At 38.7% G+C, this 22,938-nt stretch overlaps 2 protein-coding genes across 3 annotated transcripts in view; one reads left to right on the forward strand and one right to left on the reverse strand.

The window, feature by feature from the left end:
• Positions 1-1,326: 1,326 nt before the first annotated feature.
• Positions 1,327-14,775, reverse strand: LOC130106524 (BTB/POZ domain-containing protein 2). Its single transcript, XM_056272674.1, has 10 exons — positions 14,227-14,775; positions 13,589-13,708; positions 11,307-11,463; positions 8,444-8,549; positions 6,586-6,783; positions 5,777-5,969; positions 4,640-4,727; positions 2,740-2,886; positions 2,000-2,221; positions 1,327-1,961 (listed from the first exon to the last, which is right to left on the reverse strand). The coding sequence occupies exons 1-9, from the start codon at positions 14,730-14,732 to the stop codon at positions 2,060-2,062; spliced, it is 1,677 nt and encodes a 558-aa protein (XP_056128649.1). The 5' UTR covers positions 14,733-14,775; the 3' UTR covers positions 1,327-1,961; positions 2,000-2,059.
• Positions 14,776-19,838: 5,063 nt separating this feature from the next.
• LOC130106520 (protein unc-13 homolog A) overlaps positions 19,839-22,938 on the forward strand; it is a 125,103-nt gene continuing 122,003 nt past the window's right edge. For both annotated transcript variants that reach the window (XM_056272669.1, XM_056272670.1), the window contains exon 1: positions 19,839-20,124. In XM_056272669.1, the coding sequence (XP_056128644.1) occupies positions 20,103-20,124 (22 nt within the window). In that variant the 5' untranslated portion in view covers positions 19,839-20,102. The remainder of the gene's footprint in view (positions 20,125-22,938) is intronic.

Consider the following 22,938-nt stretch of genomic DNA (forward strand, 5'->3'; position numbering starts at 1 on the left):
TGCTGTTAGGTTAAAATGTTATTTTTAACAGAAAAATAATTTTAAGAGGAAATGAAACTGAAAAACGAAAGATATCGGACAACAAAAGAAAAGCTTTATTCAGTCTACCAAAAGTGAAGTTACCCTGCGTGAAAGGGCGAGGCTTATTCCATGATATATAATTGTATATAGTTTTAATCAAATAAGGTTGGATTATTTCAATGTTGAGCTGCCTGTTCATGAAGCTGAAAGTGCACGTAATAAAATAATATACCATTGATGCAAACCAACAGGAATCCTTGCTTTTTCTGCTCTATTATGTTTATGTTTTATGTGGGTAGGGCCCCATATTAGTTATTGAAACGGGCCCCCAGATGCTTAAGGCCGCCACTGTCTGCCGTTGTGATTGTGAGGAGAACGTGAACGTGGTGTTACGCACATAGATACGCATGTCTTCCATCACATCTCACGTTACGTCTTCTCGGCCAATCATCGTGGAGAATGACTCCAGACATCCCAAGTCTCCCGCATATTGACAGCGGCTCCCTGATGCCCGCAAATTAGTTTAAATCTCCCGGAATCTTGAGCTCGCGAGCTCCAAACTGTGTAGCGCGCTCGGCAGAGAGGGAGAGAGCGAGAGACCTTGCGTGTGTGTGCAATGTGCGTGTGTGCCTCTTGAAGCGCATGTATATCTGTAAAATACTGTATATCTGGTGGGAGTAAACCCAAAAAGGAATAAAAGACAGTAACAAAAGACCAATATTTCCAAAGCCCCAGGATTAGTGTCCCTTAATTTATGAATGTTTATGGTCAGGAATAAAATGGATTGAATGTGATGCATGTCTTGAAGACATGAATCAATGGAAATTGCTGGTATAGCAATATCAATGTTCCTCATTTTAATTTAGTTAAACTCAATTATCTAAAACAATTAATAAAACTAGACTTTAAAAAAAAAAAAAGAACAAAATCAATAGAACTTAATGTGTAAATAAAAAAATCTGATCCAAAATATTAATAAAAACTATAATAGTACCTTTTTAACTAAAATAACATTGGCTCACATTGATTTTTATGTAAAGCTGCTTTGAAGCAATTTTATTGCATAAAGCAATATATAAATAAACAGAAACTGAGCCTATACTTTAAAACTTTAAATACAAATGAAAACAATAGAGAAGTATTCTATGTTTTTCTTATTATAGACAAATTATTATACAAAATAAAGAATTTTATATATATTTATATTCTATTCATTCGATGAAACTCCTCAACCAATGGGTCACGTGTGTGTCAACATTAAATAGTCTGAAGTCCTAAAAACGAGTGGACAAAAACATTCAAAAGTAAAGAATGATTAAACTTTATTGGACATGAGCAGTCATACAAAGACCCAATATAACCGACCCATATACAATCAAGAAACATCAGCGTGTTTGACCTGAACAGACTGAGGCTCATCCTGAAAATAAATACTGTGTTCCTGAATGGATTTACACCCTCTAGTTCAATTAAGTGCTGAATGTATCTAGGGAAACCTTGGCACAAAAGAAAAGAAGTTCCCAAAGACTTCTGGTCTACAATCACACCGCGAGACCAAAGCTGAACGAGTAACTACTCCAACATGGAAACTGATTGATTTGATATAATTATCTTTTTTTTCAAATAATAATCTAAAAGACCATTTCAGTCCAAACTCAATGACAAAAATATGTACAGTAATTACTTCTGTAGGGCTGAATAACCACGAATCAGTTGCATACACATCAAGTCATGTTTTTCCCTGTATAATAGAGTTAAATGTAAAGCTAAAACATTATGAGGTGCTTTTTTGGCAAGATTTTTTAATCGCAACCCAGATCGACTGATGCAAAAATCCGATACAGAAAAATAAAGATACATTTGTTACATCTCAGTCGGTCATGGGTGAGTAATTCACTTGCTGTTAACAGTCAGTGTAAATATAAGCCCTCCAAAGTCAGCTATTAAACACAGAAGCTCCAAGCGTTCACCCTGTAACAGTTACGTACTGTCAGTGTTACGGTCAAGTGCAATATAATGTGCCAGTCGAGTCTTCTGACTACGTGTAGAAGATGACTTCTGGGATCTGGCCGTCCTCTACGGACGTGCCGTTGTTGTTGCCCGCGGCGTAGCAGAACGTGAAGCAGGTTTTGGTGCCGGTGCCGGACGACTCGTGCGTGACCTTCCTCATGCCTTTAGTGCCGTAGTGCGAATCCGGACCCTGCGAGAGGAGAGAGAGGGACGTTACAAACACACACAGAGTCACTGAGCATCAAGCTGATCTTTAGGACTCGTTTTATAAAGCATGAAAAAGTTCATATTTGATAGATGTACATAAGCAGTGCCATTTTATGTTGTCTCCTACAACTGGTTTACATGCATCCAAGATCAAAAGACACTTTATTTTCTCATAATCTCCACTGCAGCATCAGCTCTTTTCTCTCAGCGTCTGAAACGGTTCGTTCGAAGATTCAGTCTCTGTAAACCCCGCCTCTCTGAGAGCAGCTCTGCTCTGATTGGTCAGATGCCACAGTCTGTTGTGATTGGTCGAAATCAAACACTCATCATATCTGAATCTCAGCTCTTGATACTCAGTGATACGGACAGTAACGATGGCGTGAGTTTTACCGTATCAATGATGACGACTCGTTTCAGGCAAGAAGGAAATGGAAAAGGGAACCAGAATAACTAAACAAGCTGATAGTGTAAGCAGATTAACTGATGAACACACGACCTCACCTTTAATGTAGCACAAGCTGTGTAATTGACATTGGGCAGAACCTCCACCGGTTCCTTGAACATGACCCTGAACGTGTTGGCCGACCCGTCGCAGCTGAAGCCGGTGTCGTTCTGGCCCAGAACCGTGTTGCTGTCGGTGTGGATGATCTGAAAGAAATTCCCTCAATCAGGATCTGTGAAGCACTCGTGCACTTACAGGCACTATTTACTATTACAATAATCCTGTAAATGATCAAGTGGGTATTTTTGGAGAGTTAAAATACTTTCCCACCATATACTAGTTATTCTGGTAATATAACTCAAACAGTAGATCAGGACACTGTAAACTCTAAGATCATGGGTTCGGTTCACAGGGAATACCCTGAAACCCTGAAGTCACATTTAAAGGTCCCATTCTTCGTGATTCCATTTTTCAAACTTTAGTTAGTGTGTAATGTAGCTGTTAGAGCATAAATAATACCTGTAAAATTATAAAGCTCCAAGTTCAATATACTTGGAGTCCACTTTCAAAGCCTACAGCGAACGGCCGGTTTGGACTACATCCCTCTACTTCCGTTTTTAATGACGTAACTAAAACAGTTTTTTGAATAATCTCCGCCCACAGGAATACACAAAAAAGGGGGCGTTGTCTTGTTGCGCTCCACGGAGAAGAGGAAGAGTTTCGTTTGTAGAGTGTGTTTGTCGCCATGTCGTCGAGACACTGTTATTTTCATGCCGGAGTCAATTCACCTGCGTCTGGCCTTCCCAGGGACGCTGTGCTTAGAGATCAATGGTTACAATTTATGTTTAACTCGGTTCCCGAAAATGTGCGCATGCATCTCCACGTTATGGTAAGAGGCGTGACCTTTCCGGGCAACGTGCGCTAAGCTGCTGTCGAATCACAACACAGGAACCGCTGGCCCAATCAGAACTCGTGACGTGTTTCTGAAGGAGGGACTTCATAGAGCAAGGAAGTCATCAGCCCGTTTTTTGGACAGTGAAAACAGCGGTATACAGATAAGTAAATTGTGTGAAAAATACTGTGTTTTTTTACACGCGAAACATGACCACATGTTATATTGCACACTGTAAACACAATCAAAGCTTCAAAAAACATGAAGAACGGGACCTTTAAGAGTGAGCCAAAAGCATAAATGTAAATCTATAATAGTTGATTTTCTGAAAAATGTAATGCTTTCAAACATTGATCTGTTTGTTTGAGCGGCCTGACATGTCAACATCTGATGCAACCAATGACAGCAAAACAGCATTAATATTAGTTAACTAAAACTATATTCATGATAAAATGTTTATTTTTATTTTTTATTTCTTTATTAACTGAAATAAAATATTAAAAAAATTAAACATTTCTCATTTTAGTTTAACTTGTAATAAAATAAATCTAAAACTAAAACTGAAATATTAATATTTACCTTTTTTTAAAGAAATAAAATAAAATGCATTTAAAAATATATATTGTAAAATAAAATATAAAAATAGTGACAAATTACAACAATTATATATATATTAAATAAACTAATTCAAATTATTAATAAAATCTATGATAATAATCTAAAATAACAGAAATTACAAGTTTGGAAACACTTTATAAACTGAAATAAAATATTACAAACATTTCTAATTTCATTTAGTTTAACTTCTACTGAAATAATAATACCAATTAATATTTATTAAAATAAAATATATATTTTAAATATTGTCTATACATATATATATATATATATTATATAAATATATATATATATATATATATATATTATATAAATATATATATATATATTTATATATAATATAAAATAAGTATAAAACAAATAACAAATACAACAAATAAATAAAGACACACTTCACCTTTAAATGAACTTGCATTGATGACAGAACACGATCTGGGGGACAGACGTACCTGTATGTTGACCTGATAGTCTGTAGGTCCGTGTATGGATCCATAAAGCCCGAAACCCACAATAAATATCCTGCGACTTACAGAGAACCTGCAAACACAGTCATTGAGTTAGTGGACTTCACACGGGCGGTGACTGTAGCCGCTTCCATTACAGATTTGCGGAAAACTTCTGTGATATTTCCCAAATCCCGATAAAAAACTATTGCGAAATGACGGCGTTTCCATTAACCGATGTTATACGCCTGAAACTTAGTTTTTTCATCTCTCGATAACATAGGTCATTACAGAAATCATGGCGACGGATGGTGGTAGGTTTATGAATATATCCCATCCACCACACTAGACATTATTAATCGAAGGAGACGTGTGTGTGTGTGTTATTCAAGCATTAATAGCAAGGAAAGACCCGTATACTGTGAGCGGCTCATATGAGGAGTTTCTCCCGCATTTCTGCTTCAAGCTCTTGATAAATTGTGGCATTTCTTTGTGGTTTAGAATCCAGAATCCTGTCATACTTTTGTCTTTTATGAGTTAAATGAGAACTGTCTCGTCTTCTGTCTAAACACACCGCGTCATCTACGTCAGGTGACTGTAAATGCGTTTCCATTGCAGTTTTGCGAAAATATTTCTGATTTTTGGCATGAAAGAAAAATGGATAATTTTGACCCATACAATGTCTCGTTGGCTATTGCCACAAATATACCCGTGCGACTCGAGACTGGTTTTGTGATCCAGGGTCACATATGAGGTGTTTCTGGGTGTTTCTCCCTCATATCTGCTCCAAGCTCTTGATAAATTGTGGCATTTTTTGTGGTTTAGAATCCATTATTGTTGTAATACTTTTGTCTTTTATCAGTTTAAGACAAAAGTATCCGCGTCCAAACACACCGCATCATCTCCGTCAGCTGACTGTAAATGCGTAAAAACTGTTTACATTGCAGTTTCGCGAAATATTCCTTTTTTTTTAAAGCCTGAAAAACCATGTAAGCGTAAACTTTTTTTGCGATATGAGGTTTTTGTTTTGTTTTTCCGCAAAATTAACGTGTTTCTATTGGGCGTATTTTCATTTTGCAATTTCAATTTGCGCAGTTTGAAGGGTAATGTAAACGCGGCGTGCGAGTGTCTCTTCCGGCTCACCGGATGCGGTCGCTGGTCCCGCTGTAGCCCCAGCGGCTCTCCACCTGCCCGAAGCGCGTGATGCTGCACTCCTTCCCCCGCAGACAGCAGCGCGGCCGGTCGATGAACTCCACACGGGGCTTCGGGTTCACCGTGAAGTGCAGGAAGAGACTCACCACCTCTCGGTCCGTCAGAATGGCTGATTGAGCAGGACCTGAGTGAAACACACACACACACACACACTCACATTTACAGGGTTCGTAGCGATACTGTAAAATGAAATTTACGGACTTTTCAAGCACTACTTTTTTTAGGGTCTTCAATCAGAGATCTCAATTATCAAACAATATCCATATTATCTTTCAAATACAAAAAAAAGGTAAATAGATAGACAAAAATAAAACAAAATGGTACAAATAAAGTGCGGCAGATGCAATGACTGTGGTAACTTTACTATGACAAAGATATAGTTTTTCTTATTCAAACTGATTTCCCCCCTCATGAATATATGTTTGACCTGAAAAATGTATCATATACTTGGATATTTATAAGCAATTTCACGCTCATATCCATGCGAAATGCCTCTATATCTATTATCAGACGGGCTACAGCTTCATTTTGTGTGAAAAGATTGTTTTATCAATAAAATTAAACACTAATTTCACATATTTTAAGAACCTTTTCATAAATATGGCTGTTTTCAAGGGTTTTCCAGGACTTCAATTTCAAAAAAGTCAAATTCAAGCACCTTGTACGAAGCCTGTATTGACCCCTATAAACCTTTAAGCCATAAAAACCTGATAGAAAACAAAGAGAGAGGGTATGGAGACCTGCGGCGAACTCCTCTATAGTCATGAGAGGGAAGCGGATGAGACTGAGGGCTTTCCCCAGCACACGTCTCTTGTTCTCCGGCGTGGGCTGAAGCTGCTGTCGATGTGTTTCGGCCTCCGCCCAGCGAACCGCCGCCACGAACAAACGCACCTCTCGCACGCCCAGAGTATCTCTCTCCAGCACCGCAAACAGTGTGTCTGAGAGAGAGAGAGAAAGAGAGAGAGAGAGAGAGAGAGAGACATCTGTGAGGATGCTGACAAAAGTTGTATTTCAATTGTTGACACCAATTCCAATACCACAGTAAAACTAATACTGAACAAACTCTATTTAAAATGTACATTAATACCATAAAAAAGTGAAATATTATTATAATTCAAAATGGCTGTTTTCTATGGGAATATATGTTAAAATGTAATTTATTCCTGTGATCAAATCTATATTTTCAGTGTCACATGATCCTTCAGAAATCACTCCAATATGCTGATTTGCTGCTGCTTCATATTTTTGTGGAAACCATGTAAATATATTCAGGATTCTTTGATGTATAGAGTTCAAAAGAACAGGATTTTGAAATAGAAATCTTTTGTAACATTATACATATCATCATGTTTGATCATTTAATGCATCCTTGCTGAATAAAAGTAGAAAAAAAATCATACTGAAACAAATTGAAATATTACTGAAATTTAAACGTTAAGGAACTATAATTTTAAAATAATGGCACGAGGCCTTTATTTATCAGTTAAGTAAAAGAAAACATTGCTTGAAAAAGTTTTTCAAGTCAACACCAACAATTTTAAGAACAAAAAAATAATTAAAAAGCAATGCAACTGAAAAAAATATTTATTTATTTTTGGCATGATAATGCGATATATTGATTAGCGGTGGGAATCTTTAGGCACCTCGAAATCTGATCCAATTCCTGTCGAAAAGGCTCTCCAATCTGTATTATATTTATAAAAGAGACACTAATGCCCCCTTGTGGCTACATAAATATTACTTTGAGAGATAGAAGACCAGAACAGTCTAGTTATTAGGGCTTGGTCTATAGCGCATACACAGAGAAAGTTTGATGGAGTTATGCTGCTTATTTTGATCGGTTTGACAGAGTGTGTGTTCATATACCAAACCACTACTGTTTAAATGTGGCTGCAAATTACCAACCACTAAACAGATATACGTCTCTGACCAGACGTCTTGTGACTGCTCACTTTCCACCAGAATATAAGATAGCCTTCATTACAATCACAATCCATAAAGATTCTTGATCTACTTATTTTTCTGATTAATTATTACAATACTTCATTTTGGTGGAGTTATGAGGTTTGACTGACAGTTTAGGGAGCCAATGGAGTCTCGAGGTTTAGTCACAAGCTCTTTTAAATGCTTTTCATTGGTTGGATATTTGTAAAACCCACACACAGAGGTAATGGATGACCAATAGCATTGATTTAAAAAAATAAAAGAAATCAAAATATGACGGTTTCTGCCTGAAAGTGACAATATATTCTGTTTTGTAGCATTTAATTAAATGAAGTTATTTAATTTTTTGCCATTTGATAATTTTCCACACAGCAGTTGGACAACTGCCTAACGTTTTTGATCTTTATGGAAGAGGACTATTTTATTTTATGGATGGTTCGAGGGTTTTTGTGTTTGTGTGTGGAATTAAAAGTAAGCCGAGTATATAATAATGCCATAAAAACTAAACTCACAATCGATTCAGAAACTTTCAGAATGTGTCGGAGAATCATTTTTTTCTCTCCCACCCCTAATATTGATCTAGATTGGGTCCTGTGGTGTTTGCGTGAGCAGCGGGTCTGTAATGTGGTGTACTGTGTATCCGTGATACAGTACCGAGATCGATATCTGTGAATCCCTCCGCAGCCAGAGCGTCTCCGGTGTTCTTGTCGATGTTCTCCAGGCACAGACTGGCCAGCTGAGGCTCATCGAAGAGTCTCGCCTGGACACAAACAACACAATCAGCCAATCAGAACCACAGGAGCTCGGAGTGGAAACATCACACACACACACAGGGTTTGAAACTAACACCTGCCAAATGAGTGTAAAAATCAACAGTGGCGGAAACACTGTTAAATCACGAGCCAATTTGGTGAGTTACTTATTATATTTACTCGCTTTGCTGGGGAAGTTCGTGTAAGACGAATCTGTGCAGATTTAGCACAAATACTCGTGATCCTCATGATATATTAAATACAGTGTATTGCAGAATCTGCTCATTTCTGGCTTACTTGAACACACACGTCTCTACACAACAAATAACGGCGCGCTTGTTCATTTGCATTGAATCTATAGCTAAGATTATAAAGCATTTGGTGAACAGAAAAGAGTGTTATTTTCCAACATCCGACATGTTTAGCAGATCCGAACTTATCCTGAGACCACAGGTGTGTTTTGTTCTGCGTGGTGTTTGATGTTCTTTGAACTGTATTGATGTCCACCTAAAACACATTTTTTGGTGATGAGGATGAAAGGGAAGAGAGGAGACGCTGGATGACAGGATTTTGTTTGAATAAGAAATTAATGTATGAAATCCAAATTTTATAATAAATAAGTATATATGCTGTGACGTAGTTGTCCGGTCACTAAGGGTGCTTTTACATCTGTAGTTCGGTTCATTTGGTCCGGACTAAGGGCGAAAAATTAGCCTGGTTAAAACCAGAGCATTCTCAGTTGTAACTGAGTTAGGGTCTGGCAAAGCGTCATAGACAAATCATTTCCAGAGGGGCGTCACCAACGGACGTCGCGGATAGACCTAAACCCAATCAGAGCGATGAAGGAGATGACGTATGCAGAGCGGCGGAGACACATCTCCGAGTGTTGTTCTTTGCTCGGTTTTTAACTAAAAGGAAACGTTCAAATCGCTTAAAACAGACGCGATCGCTGATTGGAACGAGTGATGTTCGACGGCGGCATCCATCTTTGTAATGTAGGCTACAAAATCTGCTTCAAAACCCCAGCGCTGTCGTCATCGTGTAAAGCCCGCCCCAACGTTTCTGATTGGTGCCTCGATTTCGGCGGATTGGAAATGGGCTTGAATGAGCTCTTTGCCAGACTAACTTTCAGAGCAAATCTAAATTTGCCGGAAGTTGTCTGGGTTTTCCCAGGCTAGAGAAAAATTATACTTTGTATCATTTTCAGGCGTTTTGGTTCCTTTTCACACACACTGATTGCTCTGGTCCGAATCAGTTGAGGAGTTGATGCCTGAACCAAAATGCAGTCACGTGACAACACCCACATCACTCGTTGGCCAGATGTGTCTTGAACGTATTTCCACAACTGCACTTCGATTGGTCAGAATTAACGTGCGGGAAAATGCCAGCAGAACTCCCGGAAGTAAACAAAGGAAAATCCGGCAGACATGCGGAGAAGTCGCTCAGTATGTTCAGAATCAGCTCGAGCTTTATCCTGTTCGCAAACCCCCTCATAAACAACAGAGTCCAGATGCGATTTAAATAAGAGATTCCCTGTGCAGTGCGGACATCTGCAGTGTTCATGAGGAGAGTTTCAGTGAGAGTGCAGAACAGTCAGTCATGGCTTAAAGGGAGCGGTATTGACAATCTAAGTAATAGTTTTGTTTGACTACGGCAGCTGCTTTAGTCCAAAAATGCGCAGTTCTTTGGCAGTCGGGTCTGTTCGAGGTCGGATCACGTTCTCACCACAAACGGAACCGCTCCAGAGTTCGTTTGAAAGCATACCGACGCTTGTTTGGTCCGCTTTCGGTGCGCACCCGATAGGCCTGTAGCGTCAAAAATTCGTCTACGTCATATTTTTTTGTCGACGCTTCTTATTTATTTATGTATTTATTTTTTTGCACCGTTCCCGGCGGTACAGCTCGCCACACACACGTGGGAGACCGAAACATTGCAGAATCGAGGACGAAACAGCAACCTCTTCACAGAATTCACAACAAAGCCATGCAAAAGTCCCAACAAAAGAAAAAGTCCTAAAAAACTCAGCTCGCACTAAATCATCGAAGGTATGGGAATACTTCAAATTTAGTCCCAAACGTAAAGGTGTCGTTATTTGCGCTCTTTGTCAAATGGAGTTGACATCCCAAGTCTCCCGCATAGTGATAGCGGCTCCCTGATGACCGCAAATTAGTTAAAATCTCCCGGAATCTAGAGCTCGCGAGCTCCAAACCGTGTAGCGCGCAGCGAGGGAGCGAGGGAGAGAGCGAGAGACCTTGCGCGTGTGTGTGCAAGTGTGCGTGTGTGCCTTATGAAGCGCATGTAAACCCCGCCCCCGTCAACAAAACCGAAAAATCAGTCCGGATGTTTTTTATGAGCACTGAAAACATTAAAATGAGCACCACATCCAAGTGTGATAGGGCTCATTTGAGTAGCCTACCAAACATTTTACAGTGTAGATGCTCTGTAAGAACCAGATCAAAATTGTTGTGCATTGAATGTGCACTCCTGCAATTTCCATGTTACAAAAAAGAATCGTTCAATTAGTCGTTAGATTAGTCGACTAATCGATAAAATAATCGACAGACTAATCGTTTAATTAATAATCGTTTACCCCAGCCCTAGCACCCGAGTGCGATCGCTGCATTCACACCGGCCCGAACGAACCGCACCGAGGGGGACAACGAACTCTAGTGCGACTCAAGCGGACTAAATGAGGCAGCCGATTGGCCGGTGAGTGAAAAAGTTAAGTTCCAACCCTGCACACACACACACACACACACACACACCTGTGTAAGCAGCATGAAGGCGTTGTCCGCCCGCAGGTTCTTCTTCAGGAACTCCACACAGTGAGCCTCCAGGGCCGGGACGGCGTATTTCTTGGCGGTGTAGAGAGTCGTCATCACCGTCTCCGGGCCGATCTGAACCTCATCAGAGTACAGGAACCTGGAGAAAAGCTCAACGTCTACATCTTTCTGGAGAATACACTGACGTTTAAAAGATGGGGATCGGTAAGACCAGTGATGTAGTGGTGCCTGGAGAAGTGGGTATACTCTTAATTTATGCCCCCAATATTTTTTTAAGCGTCCCAGCAAAGGACGAACGCTCTGTGTTATAAACAGTGACATGTAAGACTAGTCTTGCATTAGTATTGAATGTGCAAGACTATAGAATACATAATATAATGAATAGATTAGAACATATATAGAATCTTGCATATCAGGCCTGTACGCAGGGTTTTCTAAATACCCAGGTCCCATAAATGTAATTGCTAGGGGGGTTCGGGGGAAAATTTAGATTTTCCTGATCTCCACATGAGCATTTTAAGGTGTTTTGATGGCCAAAAAAATGGACAACAGTAGCTTTAAAAGCATGAAGTATTTGATCAGATTAAACATGAGAATCAGTTTCAGCTACTTTTTCTTTCCTAAATTAATCAATGTTTTTGGACTAATCTGTTCATTTAATTAATGGTTCAATTGCTCACTAATAAAGACAGTCACTTGTCGCCGCCTTCTGGCTTAATGATGCAAGTTGCGCAAACACAGACAAGCGGAGTGATACAAACAGTGAAAAGTCGAACACATTCGAGGTAACGTTATGCAAATATATATAGAATAATAATGGCAATATATTTAATATGGTGCTTGTGTTGTTAAATTGAGCTTATAATTTCCACTGTCTTTGATCAAACTGATTATTTCTGTCGGTCATTTAAAACTTCTATTGAAAAACAGCTGTATATTGTTGGTTAATATTGTATATTTTAGCTACTTGCATCTTATCTCGCACTGTATGATCGTTAACTGAAGTGAAGCGTCGCGTTGGGATTCGCGCTCGGCTCGCGCTTCTGTGAACAAAAATCCTGCTTGCTTTGATTGGTCTCAAACATTTTGACATTGACGAGCGGGTGTTTGAGTGTTGAAGCAGCTCAGATGAGAAGGTCAGTTATCGTCGCGATGGGAGAATCATTGCAGCACCAAATTAGAGTTAATATTAAGGAATTATTTCACAACTTTCATTATATAGGCTACACTAAAAAAAACGACTGAGGTCAGGACCTCTGGGATCTCAATGATACGACCCTGACTGGGTGTTTTTTATTCACGAGATTGGATTAGCAACTAAATGATGCGCATCAGAGGGGATTTAGAAGTGGGTATACGCAATGCCGACTGAAAAAGAAGTGGGTATACGCCGTATACCCGCCACTACACCACTGGGTAAGACTTATTATGTTTCTAAAAGAAGTCTCTTATGCTCACCAAGGCTGCATTTATTTAATTCAAAATACAAAAAGTACAGTAATATTGTGAAATATTATTACAATTTAAAAGAACTGTTTTCTATGTGAATAGATCTTAAATTGTAATTTATTCCTGTGATCAAAGCTGTATTTTCAGCATCATTACTCCAGTCTTCGGTGTCACATGATCAGAAATCACTCTAATATGATGATAATTTTTTTTTAAATTATTATCAATGTTGAAAAAATAAAATAAAATTCAGGATTCTTTGATGAATAGAAAGTTTACAAAACAGCATTTATTTGAAATATAATCTTTTGTAACATTATAAATGTCTTTACTGTCACTTTTGATCAATTTTAATGCATCCTTGCTGAATAAAACTATTGATTTCTTTTATCCCCCAAAATAAAAAATCTTACTGACCCCAAACTTTTGAACGGTCGTCGTGTATAATGTTACAAAAGCTTAATATTTCAGATAAATGCTGTTCTTCTGAACTTTCTATTCATCAAAGAATCCTGAATTTTTTTTTACATGGCTGTTTTCAACATTGATGATAATAAACGTATCAAATTATATAAAATTCAGCTTTGATCACAGGAATAAATTACACTTTAAAATAGAAAACAGTTATTTTAAATTGTAATAATATTACAGGTTTTTTTTGTATTTTTAATCAAATAAATGCCGCCTTGGTGAGCAGAAGAGACTTCTTTTAAAGATATTAAAAAAAAAAACTGATCCCAAACTTTTGAATGACGGTGTACATATTAATATTAAGACATATTAAGACATATACATATTAATAAACCTGATCATACTTGAGCAATGAAAGGAAGGCAGCAGCTTCTACATCCGGAAGCTCGATCTCTGTGGATGTGGTGGCCATGCCTCCGTTAAACATGGCATCAAACACCGCACTGCCAGCTGCCAGAACAAACCTGGATAATCATAGGCATAGTATAATTAATACATGTATAATACTGTACATATATTTAATAAATACAATTATTTTATGACAAATAAGCACATAACCAGCCAAATCAAAATAGGTTTACAGGTAGTATTTGACATTAGCTTTGCCTTTAATTTATTCTGATTTCAATTAAAAAGTAATTTAATGAAAATCACAAGCAAACTAGCAAAAAAATTATGGACGTTTTACGGTAATCAGAGCAAATTGAAATGGGTTTGTTGTGAAAATAATGTCAATGTTATTAAAAGTAATACAACTAAAACAATACATTGAAGTAATAAAGCTAATTATATTAGTTGTATGATTCATTTTTCAATGCATTATTCTAAGATATAATGACTTGATCTATACAATAAATATATATTTTTGTATGTGTGTGGGGTGTGCGTCATGTGTGTGTGTGTGTGTGAGTGTGAGATGACAGAACTTTAATTTTAATAGTTTGACGGAGTAATAATATCCTCCGTGCGTTTAGTTCATCACCTGTGTGCAGGTATCCGCTGGACTCCCATTCCTTTACCCACTAGAAAGTGAACATCACTCAGCACTTCATTATTGAACAAGAACGCAAATCTCTCTTTAACGGTGCTTTTCGTCGCCTGCCAGTTATAAACGGGCTCCCGGTACACGAGCACGGCAGCTGCGGACAGAGACGAGTGTGTGGCCGGTGTCATCACTGCGTTAGACGGGCTTCCGGTCATATTCGAGGCGGGCGGAGCCAGCGGGCCCAAAACCGCTGCGGCAGCCGGGACAGAGTTCATCAGATTCGGCGGAGGTCCAGACGCGACACCGGGGCTTTCCATTCCCGCGGGCCCCGTTTGAGGGTTTGAGCGTCTCGTTACGCCATGGGAGCCTCCATTGCCTCCGACGGATCCTCCGTGACTCGCAGCCAAGGCGTAAGGACTGTTGCTCGGTTGGCTGTTACCCAAAGGTCCGTGTCCGGAGAAATTTAAACACGGAACCCGACCGCTATTGTCTCCTGTAGCCATCTTGGACTAAGGCGCGCACCCGATGAATGAGTAAACAAATCACGCGCAATGTAAGTATCCTGTCAGTACAGGCGCACAACATCCGGTCTTAAAGGGAAAGTTCATGCCAAAATGAAAATTATGTCATCATTTACTCACCCTCAAGTTGTTCTAAAAACTGTGGGTTTCTTTGTTCCTTCCAAGTAGAATATATTTTTCGTGCCGGAAGAATAACAGAGACAGTGTAATCACCACGAGAAAAAAGTTTATCTATCATCTTTATATCTCTTTTAATTCATTTTATAACTGTTTTAATTTTTCTTGCTTTTATTTTGTGATTAATTTAATTCCAAAGCAAAGCACTTTGAATTACCATAGCGCATGAAATGTGCTATATAAATAAACTTGCCTTGCCTTTCCTATATTTTGAAGATTGTTGGTAACCTTTCTGGTCCCCAATGCCTTCCATAGTATTTGTATTCATAATATGGAAGTCAGTGGGGACTAGCAACAAAAAAGTTATTCTATATATCTGCTTTTGTGTTCAACAGAATAAAGAAACTCATACAGGTTTTAAACAACATGAGTGTAAGTAAATGATGACACAATTTTAATTTTAGAGTGAACTATCTATTTAAGAGCACACATGTAGAGTTTACACTGTATATAAAATTGTATATATAATATTTTTTATATGAAAATAAGACGAGGCATTACGTTCAATCTGTGGAGTGAGTTTCTATGGAAAGGAGGAGAGGAGCAAAATGTTGTATTCAGAATATAATGCTTTAAATATGGACAATTTAAGTTAATTTAAAGTGTTTAGAGAAAACAGACAGAAAAAAGTTTTTAATGTTCCTCTTATTGAATTCATGGTAGCCTATTTGTTGTTGCAGTCCCATTTTTAATATGTTGTAGAGTTCATTTTCATTCTGATTTCTGAATTATGCAATTTAATGTCAACACAGCATGTTCTATCAGTTGTTTTTACACATGTATTATTGAGTGAACTGATGAATTTTACTCATCATAGCCTAGACTATATGCTTTTGGGTTTGTTAAATATATTGTGGAATACGTTTGTTTGATATTATGTGGTAATAAATCATGTGTTTTTAATTAAGATACAGGATCATTTTTGATGAATCAGGGATGGCCCACTTTACCTGAAAAGTAATGTGTCTGGAGTGCATGATCTCAAAGAGTTATCTCGTGCAAATAACACATTATATCAACTGTTCAAATTGGAATATTATAGCTGGATCTTAAAGTTAATAGAAGTAAAGAAAAGAAAAGAAAAAACATCTAAATTACGTGTTTAACAAAAAGCGGTCTACCTTACCTTCATTCACCCTTCGCTAAACAAACATAACATGTATAAACCTTTAATTTTTTGTATAATTAAAGAATTTGACAACATTTTTAGCGTATCTTTATACGTCCAGCGTGTAATACCTGCATAAACATTGTATTATTTAATGCAAAAACAAGAAAAGAGATCTCTGTTGTCTCTGTTTCCACTTGATCTTGTTTATCTGGCTGATTGCTGCTATTGTGTCCATGTATTTATGCAAATTACAAAATACAAAGGCTATTTAACACGATGTCAGATTAAAACTCGCATGGAAAAGCAGCAGCAGTATGGCAAGCCGATTTCGCCTTAAGCACACTAGTAAAATTATCGATGGAATCTTAATTAAATTTTTATGGAAAAACAAATCCCTTTTTTTTTTTAAAGTCCCGCGTTTCCATTACCCTTCACATTGCACAAATTGAAAAAATTCTCCCAATGGAAACACGTCACTTTCGCGAAAACTCCCATTTATCGTAAACAATTTTTTACGCTCGCATGAGGAGGTTTTTCAAGCATTTCGAAAAATAAACATTTTACAAAACTGCAATGGAAACAGTTTTTTGCGCATTTACAGACATTTGATGCAGATGACGCAGTGTGTTTGGACAGAATACGAGACAGAGCTCTTTATTAAATTCATAAAAGACAAAAGAATTACAGGAATACTGGATTCTAAACCTCAAAGAAATGCCACGATCAAGACCTCGGAGCAGAAATGAGGAGAAACACAGAGAAACTCCTCAGCCGCTCACAGTATACGGGTCTGTCCCTGCCATTCATGCTTGGATAACACACACACACGTCTCCATAAACATACAAACATCCGTCACCATGATGTTTGGAATGACTTATCGTGCGAGAAAAAATAAAGTTTTAGCTGCATATCATCGGCTAGTGGAAAGTAGTTTTTTTGTCGACATTTAGAAAAAAATCACAAAAGTTTTGCACAAATCTGTAATGGAAACGCAACACCAAAAGGGTGGCTTAAAGTTCATTGATTTAAGTTCACTAAATAACACAATTAAAATAAATTGGCTTAATCGATTCCTTAAAAATCCCACCTCTATTTGGAATATTTTCCCTCAGCTTTGCCTTCTCGCAAAACTGGTGACGCAAAGTTTGCTCTAATGTGTAATTATGATATTTATAAACTCCCTCTCAAGCTGTATAACTTTCACCAACAAGTTATTTTTGGCATGGACTCTCATTTACACGCATAACTTTTCTCCTCATTGGTGTTACATATGGAACAATAGGAATATTTTATTTAAGAATAAGTCTTTGTTCTATAATCACTGGTTCAGTCATGGAATATTTCATGTTAGACCGCTCTGTCTGCTTTTTACATATGCAGAATTTCTCTCAGAATATAATATACTAGGGATGTCCCGATCAGGTTTTTTTGCCCTCGAGTCCGAGTCCGAGTCATTTGATTTTGAGTATCTGCCGATACCGAATCACGATCCGATACTTCTATTATACATAAAAAAAAAGAATAAAGAAGAGCGAAAAAACATATCCAGGATGTTCCTTATTTTTTATTTAATTCACCGTATTTTAACATTCAACAACTCTGTTAACAAGCAGAGCACTTCTGTGAGGTAGCTTGAACAATCAAGTAATAAATAACATAAAATCTTCACTTTTGGACTTTAGTGCAACAGTCAATATAAAAAAGTCTAATATAAAAACAAATAGCACCTCAACTTAAAATAGCCGGCAGGCCAGGCACATAAACAAATTAAAAAAAAAGTGTATAAAAAAAAAAAGAGAATATATATATAGGGGTGCTCCGATCAGGGTTTTTGGGGCCGATCACCGATCGCCGATTACTGGAAGCTGTATCACCCGATACCGATACCGATCACCGATTACAGGGTCTATTTGAAGACTTATTTTTATCATGTAGCATTACTTATTAAACTATATTTAACAACAATGCACATTAAGTATTACATTTAAGAGAAGACAATGCATAATGAATTGACACCTGTGTATTTATTTGCAAGCAACATAACATAGCAGCTTGGTTATTGGGAGCAGCTTAGGGCTTGACATACAACTTTCCTGTAGAATATAAAATAAAATAAATAAAAGACAAAACATCTGAGTCTTTAAATTTAGCTTTAGACTACTTTAAACTAAAAACAGCAACAAAAAAGGCTATAGCCAAAATAATGTTTTGTGTCAGTCAGCCATCAGTTTTTCTAATACACTTAAAGGACCACAGGCAGTAAAGTGCACAGCAACAACAACAACAAAAAACTAACAACTTCCATATCATCTATAACTTTGCTTTTTTCTGGGATGCTTAGATTTTGTGAGCATTTAGAGAGGAAGAGAGAGGTAGAGAAACCTTTTTGTGTGTGTGTGTGTGTGTGTGAAGAACCCTTGCAAAATTATTTTAAACAGATTAAGAAAGCCACCACTGGTCACATCTATGGTTAGATTGATTTTTTTTTTAGATCCAGTGAAGTCGGTCCCACCATGTACCTAATATAAATAAATAAAACATGTTCAGTTAACTAGCAGATCATTCATTTAGTTCGCTATTAAATAAGAAATCTAGCGCTAAAATGAGTTTTTGAACTCAAGCTGCGTGGATCAGTGTCATGGATTCAGTGCTCTGTGCCTCGCGCAGTCTTCACTTGGACGCGCGCTTCAATCTATCGCCGTTGTGGACTCTATTCATTCCGGTGTATTCCGGTTGGATACATTTTTGTCATTGGTTGTTGCGTTAAATCTTACCCAGATACAATAGTGCTATTTTCTGATTGGCTATTGTGTAGCTCGACGAACAACACCAGAGGAAACGCGCTTGATTCATGCCGGTTCCACAGTGAGAGCGGCGCGGCCAGAGTTTTGGCCGCTGCGGCATATTAAATATATTACAAATAGTTTTTCAGCGTGAGAAATACAATGTGTGGCGGGAGAGCGTGACAAAAGACCGAAATGAGTGACTGTCACGCTCAATGCTTGACACTTGAGAGCCCTGTTGTAGAATTGCCAGACCGGTGAAGCCATTTTTACCAGGCGTAAAAAAATGGTCTCGCGAGTTTTGCGTCATCTGATCGGCTTTTCTGGATCGGCCTTTATAGAGACCGCCGATCACACATCCCAAAGCAATTATCGGACGATCATGATCGGCGACCGATCAATCGGAGCACCCTTAATATATATACATTAGGGGTGTAACGGTTCACAAAATTAATGACACTTTGTGTCCACTTTGGATTTTAAAGTGCTCTATAAATACATTTTGATTGATTGATTGATTGATTTATTGATTGATGCTATTCCATCTGGCATACTCGTGAAGAAAGAAAGAAAGAAAGAAAGAAAGAAAGAAAGAAAGAAAGAAAGAAAGAAAGAAAGAAAGAAAGAATGTATTTGTATATGCCCAAACGGCTTGCCATAGCTGCAGTGTTATCTGCGTAAAACAAACCTATGGTTTGTGAGACATTGGGAATGCAATATGAATATATGAATATTTCACATTTTATCCAAAACGACAGAGAAATCCAGTCTGGTATTTTTTATTTATTTGTGTAAATTATCCTTTTAAATAATATTGACGCCTCCCATTTATCTGCCGGATTCCATCATGATATTTATTGCACGATAAAACTTGAACGCTTCTGTTCTGCTATTTCTGTTATGTAATTTCATCACGTAGGCGCAGCTCCGCATGCGGATTGTGTGGGAGTCCCACGTATTTTTTATTTATTTATTTATTTTATATTGTGCCGTGATGATGATGCTCGGTCTGCTTCTCATCAGCGTGACGTCACGCTGGTGCGCGCGAGCTGTCCGCGCGGCGCTGGTGCTGAAGCAAGATGGCAGTGCGCTAAACGCCCGATAAACTGAGAGGAAAAGTGCTTCACATCAACACTTTCTGTTAGTTAGTCTGTTTATTTATGCGATTGTTTTAGAAAAAGCTGTAGTCATGGCTGTGTGTTGAGGGAAAGCGGCTGAATCAAATCACAGCACGTAAACGGACTGTCCCGTTCCGGCGGAGGTCGACGCGACGCGGCGCGATGTCTCTGCTGTGCGTCGGGGGTGAGTGGAGGCTTATATTTGCCCTTTGTTGGGACAGAATGTTCTCTGCCAAATTACTTATATCATCATAATGAGTGCCTTACAATAAGTACTATATTCATGGTACTTCTTCACAGGATGGCATGGTATTTGCATAGTACTTTTTGCTTTATACAAATAAGTACCATGGCAATTTGATTGCTTAGTGCATGTAAATACACGGTATCCTTCATGAAAAAGTACTGTTGTAGCACCATTGGACAATATCGTGGTATTTAATTCAAAGGATAGTGCATGAATACCATGGTACTATTATGGTGCATGTCCAAAAAAATGTGTTACAGTGGTGTACAAAACATAGTGATGGCATACCACATTTTTTTGGACATGCACCATAATAGTACAATCGTATTAATGCACAATCCCTTGATTTACTATGTTAAGATATGGTGCATGTCTAAAAAAAAATGGGGTATGCCGTCACTGTGTTTTGTAGCACATTTTTTGGACATGCACTATATCGTTAAATATCATGAATGGTGCATGTCCAAAAAATGGACTGTTTTATAAGGGATTGTTGCCACAGGCGTTTTACCATGATACACATAAAAAATAAAACAAAAGCTTTGTCTTACTAATGCAGTTTTTCATTTGTGTTTGGCTTTGTAGTGTTTATAGTTTCCCCTCTTAAGATTCATTCACCTGTTAATCAACCAGTGAATATTCGAATTGAATGCAGACTATGTTAAAACGTTGCAGTATTTTAAGGATATGCTGAAATGTGTTGGTTTGCTCATATTGCTCAGTGCACTGTGGGAAATCTCCAGAGCGGCGTGCGAAATGAGCTCGTGAGGGAATCCTGTGCGAGTGTGTGGGTGTGTGAGCTTGATGAAATGACATTTCTGGTGAAGATCATTCTGGTCACGCTCCAACCGGTGGGATCTTTCAGGGCGTCACGTCTCTTCAGCTTCACCCACATTAGCGATGTAGATAATAAAAGCAGATTGATTGACAGGTCAGTTATGATCGGAACAGTGCAGGTTTGACTGTCAGTGCCTCAAAGACATCGTTGTGTGTGCATGCTCTGAAAGCAATGTGTGTTCTGTACTGCATCTTATGCATCCAAATGCACTTTAAAAAGCCAAAAAATGTAATCCAGCAAGGCTGATTTATCTCCGATGCAATGACACGTGTGGACGGGTCGTTCTGATTCTGTGCCGCACCAGTATAACACACACTAGCTGCTCTCTCACCAGTATAACACACACTGCCTGCTCTCTCACCAGTGTAACACACACTATAGCTGCTCTCTCACCAGTATAACACACACTATAGCTGCTCTCTCACCAGTATAACACACACTGCCTGCTCTCTCACCAGTGTAACACACACTATAGCTGCTCTCTCACCAGTATAACACACACTATAGCTGCTCTCTCACCAGTATAACACACACTGCCTGCTCTCTCACCAGTATAACACACACTGCCTGCTCTCTCACCAGTATAACACACACTATAGCTGCTCTCTCACCAGTATAACACACACTATAGCTGCTCTCTCACCAGTATAACACACACTATAGCTGCTCTCTCACCAGTGTAACACACACTAGCTGCTCTCTCACCAGTATAACACACACTAGCTGCTCTCTCACCAGTGTAACACACACTATAGCTGCTCTCTCACCAGTGTAACACACACTATAGCTGCTCTCTCACCAGTATAACACACACTATAGCTGCTCTCTCACCAGTATAACACACTATAGCTGCTCTCTCACCAGTATAACACACACTATAGCTGCTCTCTCACCAGTGTAACACACACTATAGCTGCTCTCTCACCAGTGTAACACACACTATAGCTGCTCTCTCACCAGTGTAACACACACTATAGCTGCTCTCTCACCAGTATAACACACACTATAGCTGCTCTCTCACCAGTATAACACACACTATAGCTGCTCTCTCACCAGTGTAACACACACTATAGCTGCTCTCTCACCAGTGTAACACACACTATAGCTGCTCTCTCACCAGTGTAACACACACTATAGCTGCTCTCTCACCAGTATAACACACACTATAGCTGCTCTCTCACCAGTGTAACACACACTATAGCTGCTCTCTCACCAGTGTAACACACACTATAGCTGCTCTCTCACCAGTGTAACACACACTATAGCTGCTCTCTCACCAGTATAACACACACTATAGCTGCTCTCTCACCAGTATAACACACACTATAGCTGCTCTCTCACCAGTGTAACACACACTATAGCTGCTCTCTCACCAGTGTAACACACACTATAGCTGCTCTCTCACCAGTGTAACACACACTATAGCTGCTCTCTCACCAGTATAACACACTATAGCTGCTCTCTCACCAGTATAACACACACTATAGCTGCTCTCTCACCAGTGTAACACACACTATAGCTGCTCTCTCGCAGTATAACACACACTATAGCTGCTCTCTCACCAGTGTAACACACACTATAGCTGCTCTCTCACCAGTGTAACACACACTATAGCTGCTCTCTCACCAGTATAACACACACTATAGCTGCTCTCTCACCAGTGTAACACACACTATAGCTGCTCTCTCACCAGTGTAACACACACTAGCTGCTCTCTCACCAGTGTAACACACACTATAGCTGTTCTCTCACCAGTATAACACACACTATAGCTGCTCTCTCACCAGTGTAACACACACTATAGCTGCTCTCTCACCAGTATAACACACACTATAGCTGCTCTCTCACCAGTATAACACACACTATAGCTGCTCTCTCACCAGTGTAACACACACTATAGCTGCTCTCTCACC

Source organism: Rhinichthys klamathensis, unplaced genomic scaffold (genome assembly GCF_029890125.1).
Source record: "Rhinichthys klamathensis goyatoka isolate OS25496 unplaced genomic scaffold, OSU_Roscu_1.1 h1tg000342l_1, whole genome shotgun sequence".
Lineage (NCBI taxonomy): Eukaryota > Metazoa > Chordata > Actinopteri > Cypriniformes > Leuciscidae > Rhinichthys > Rhinichthys klamathensis.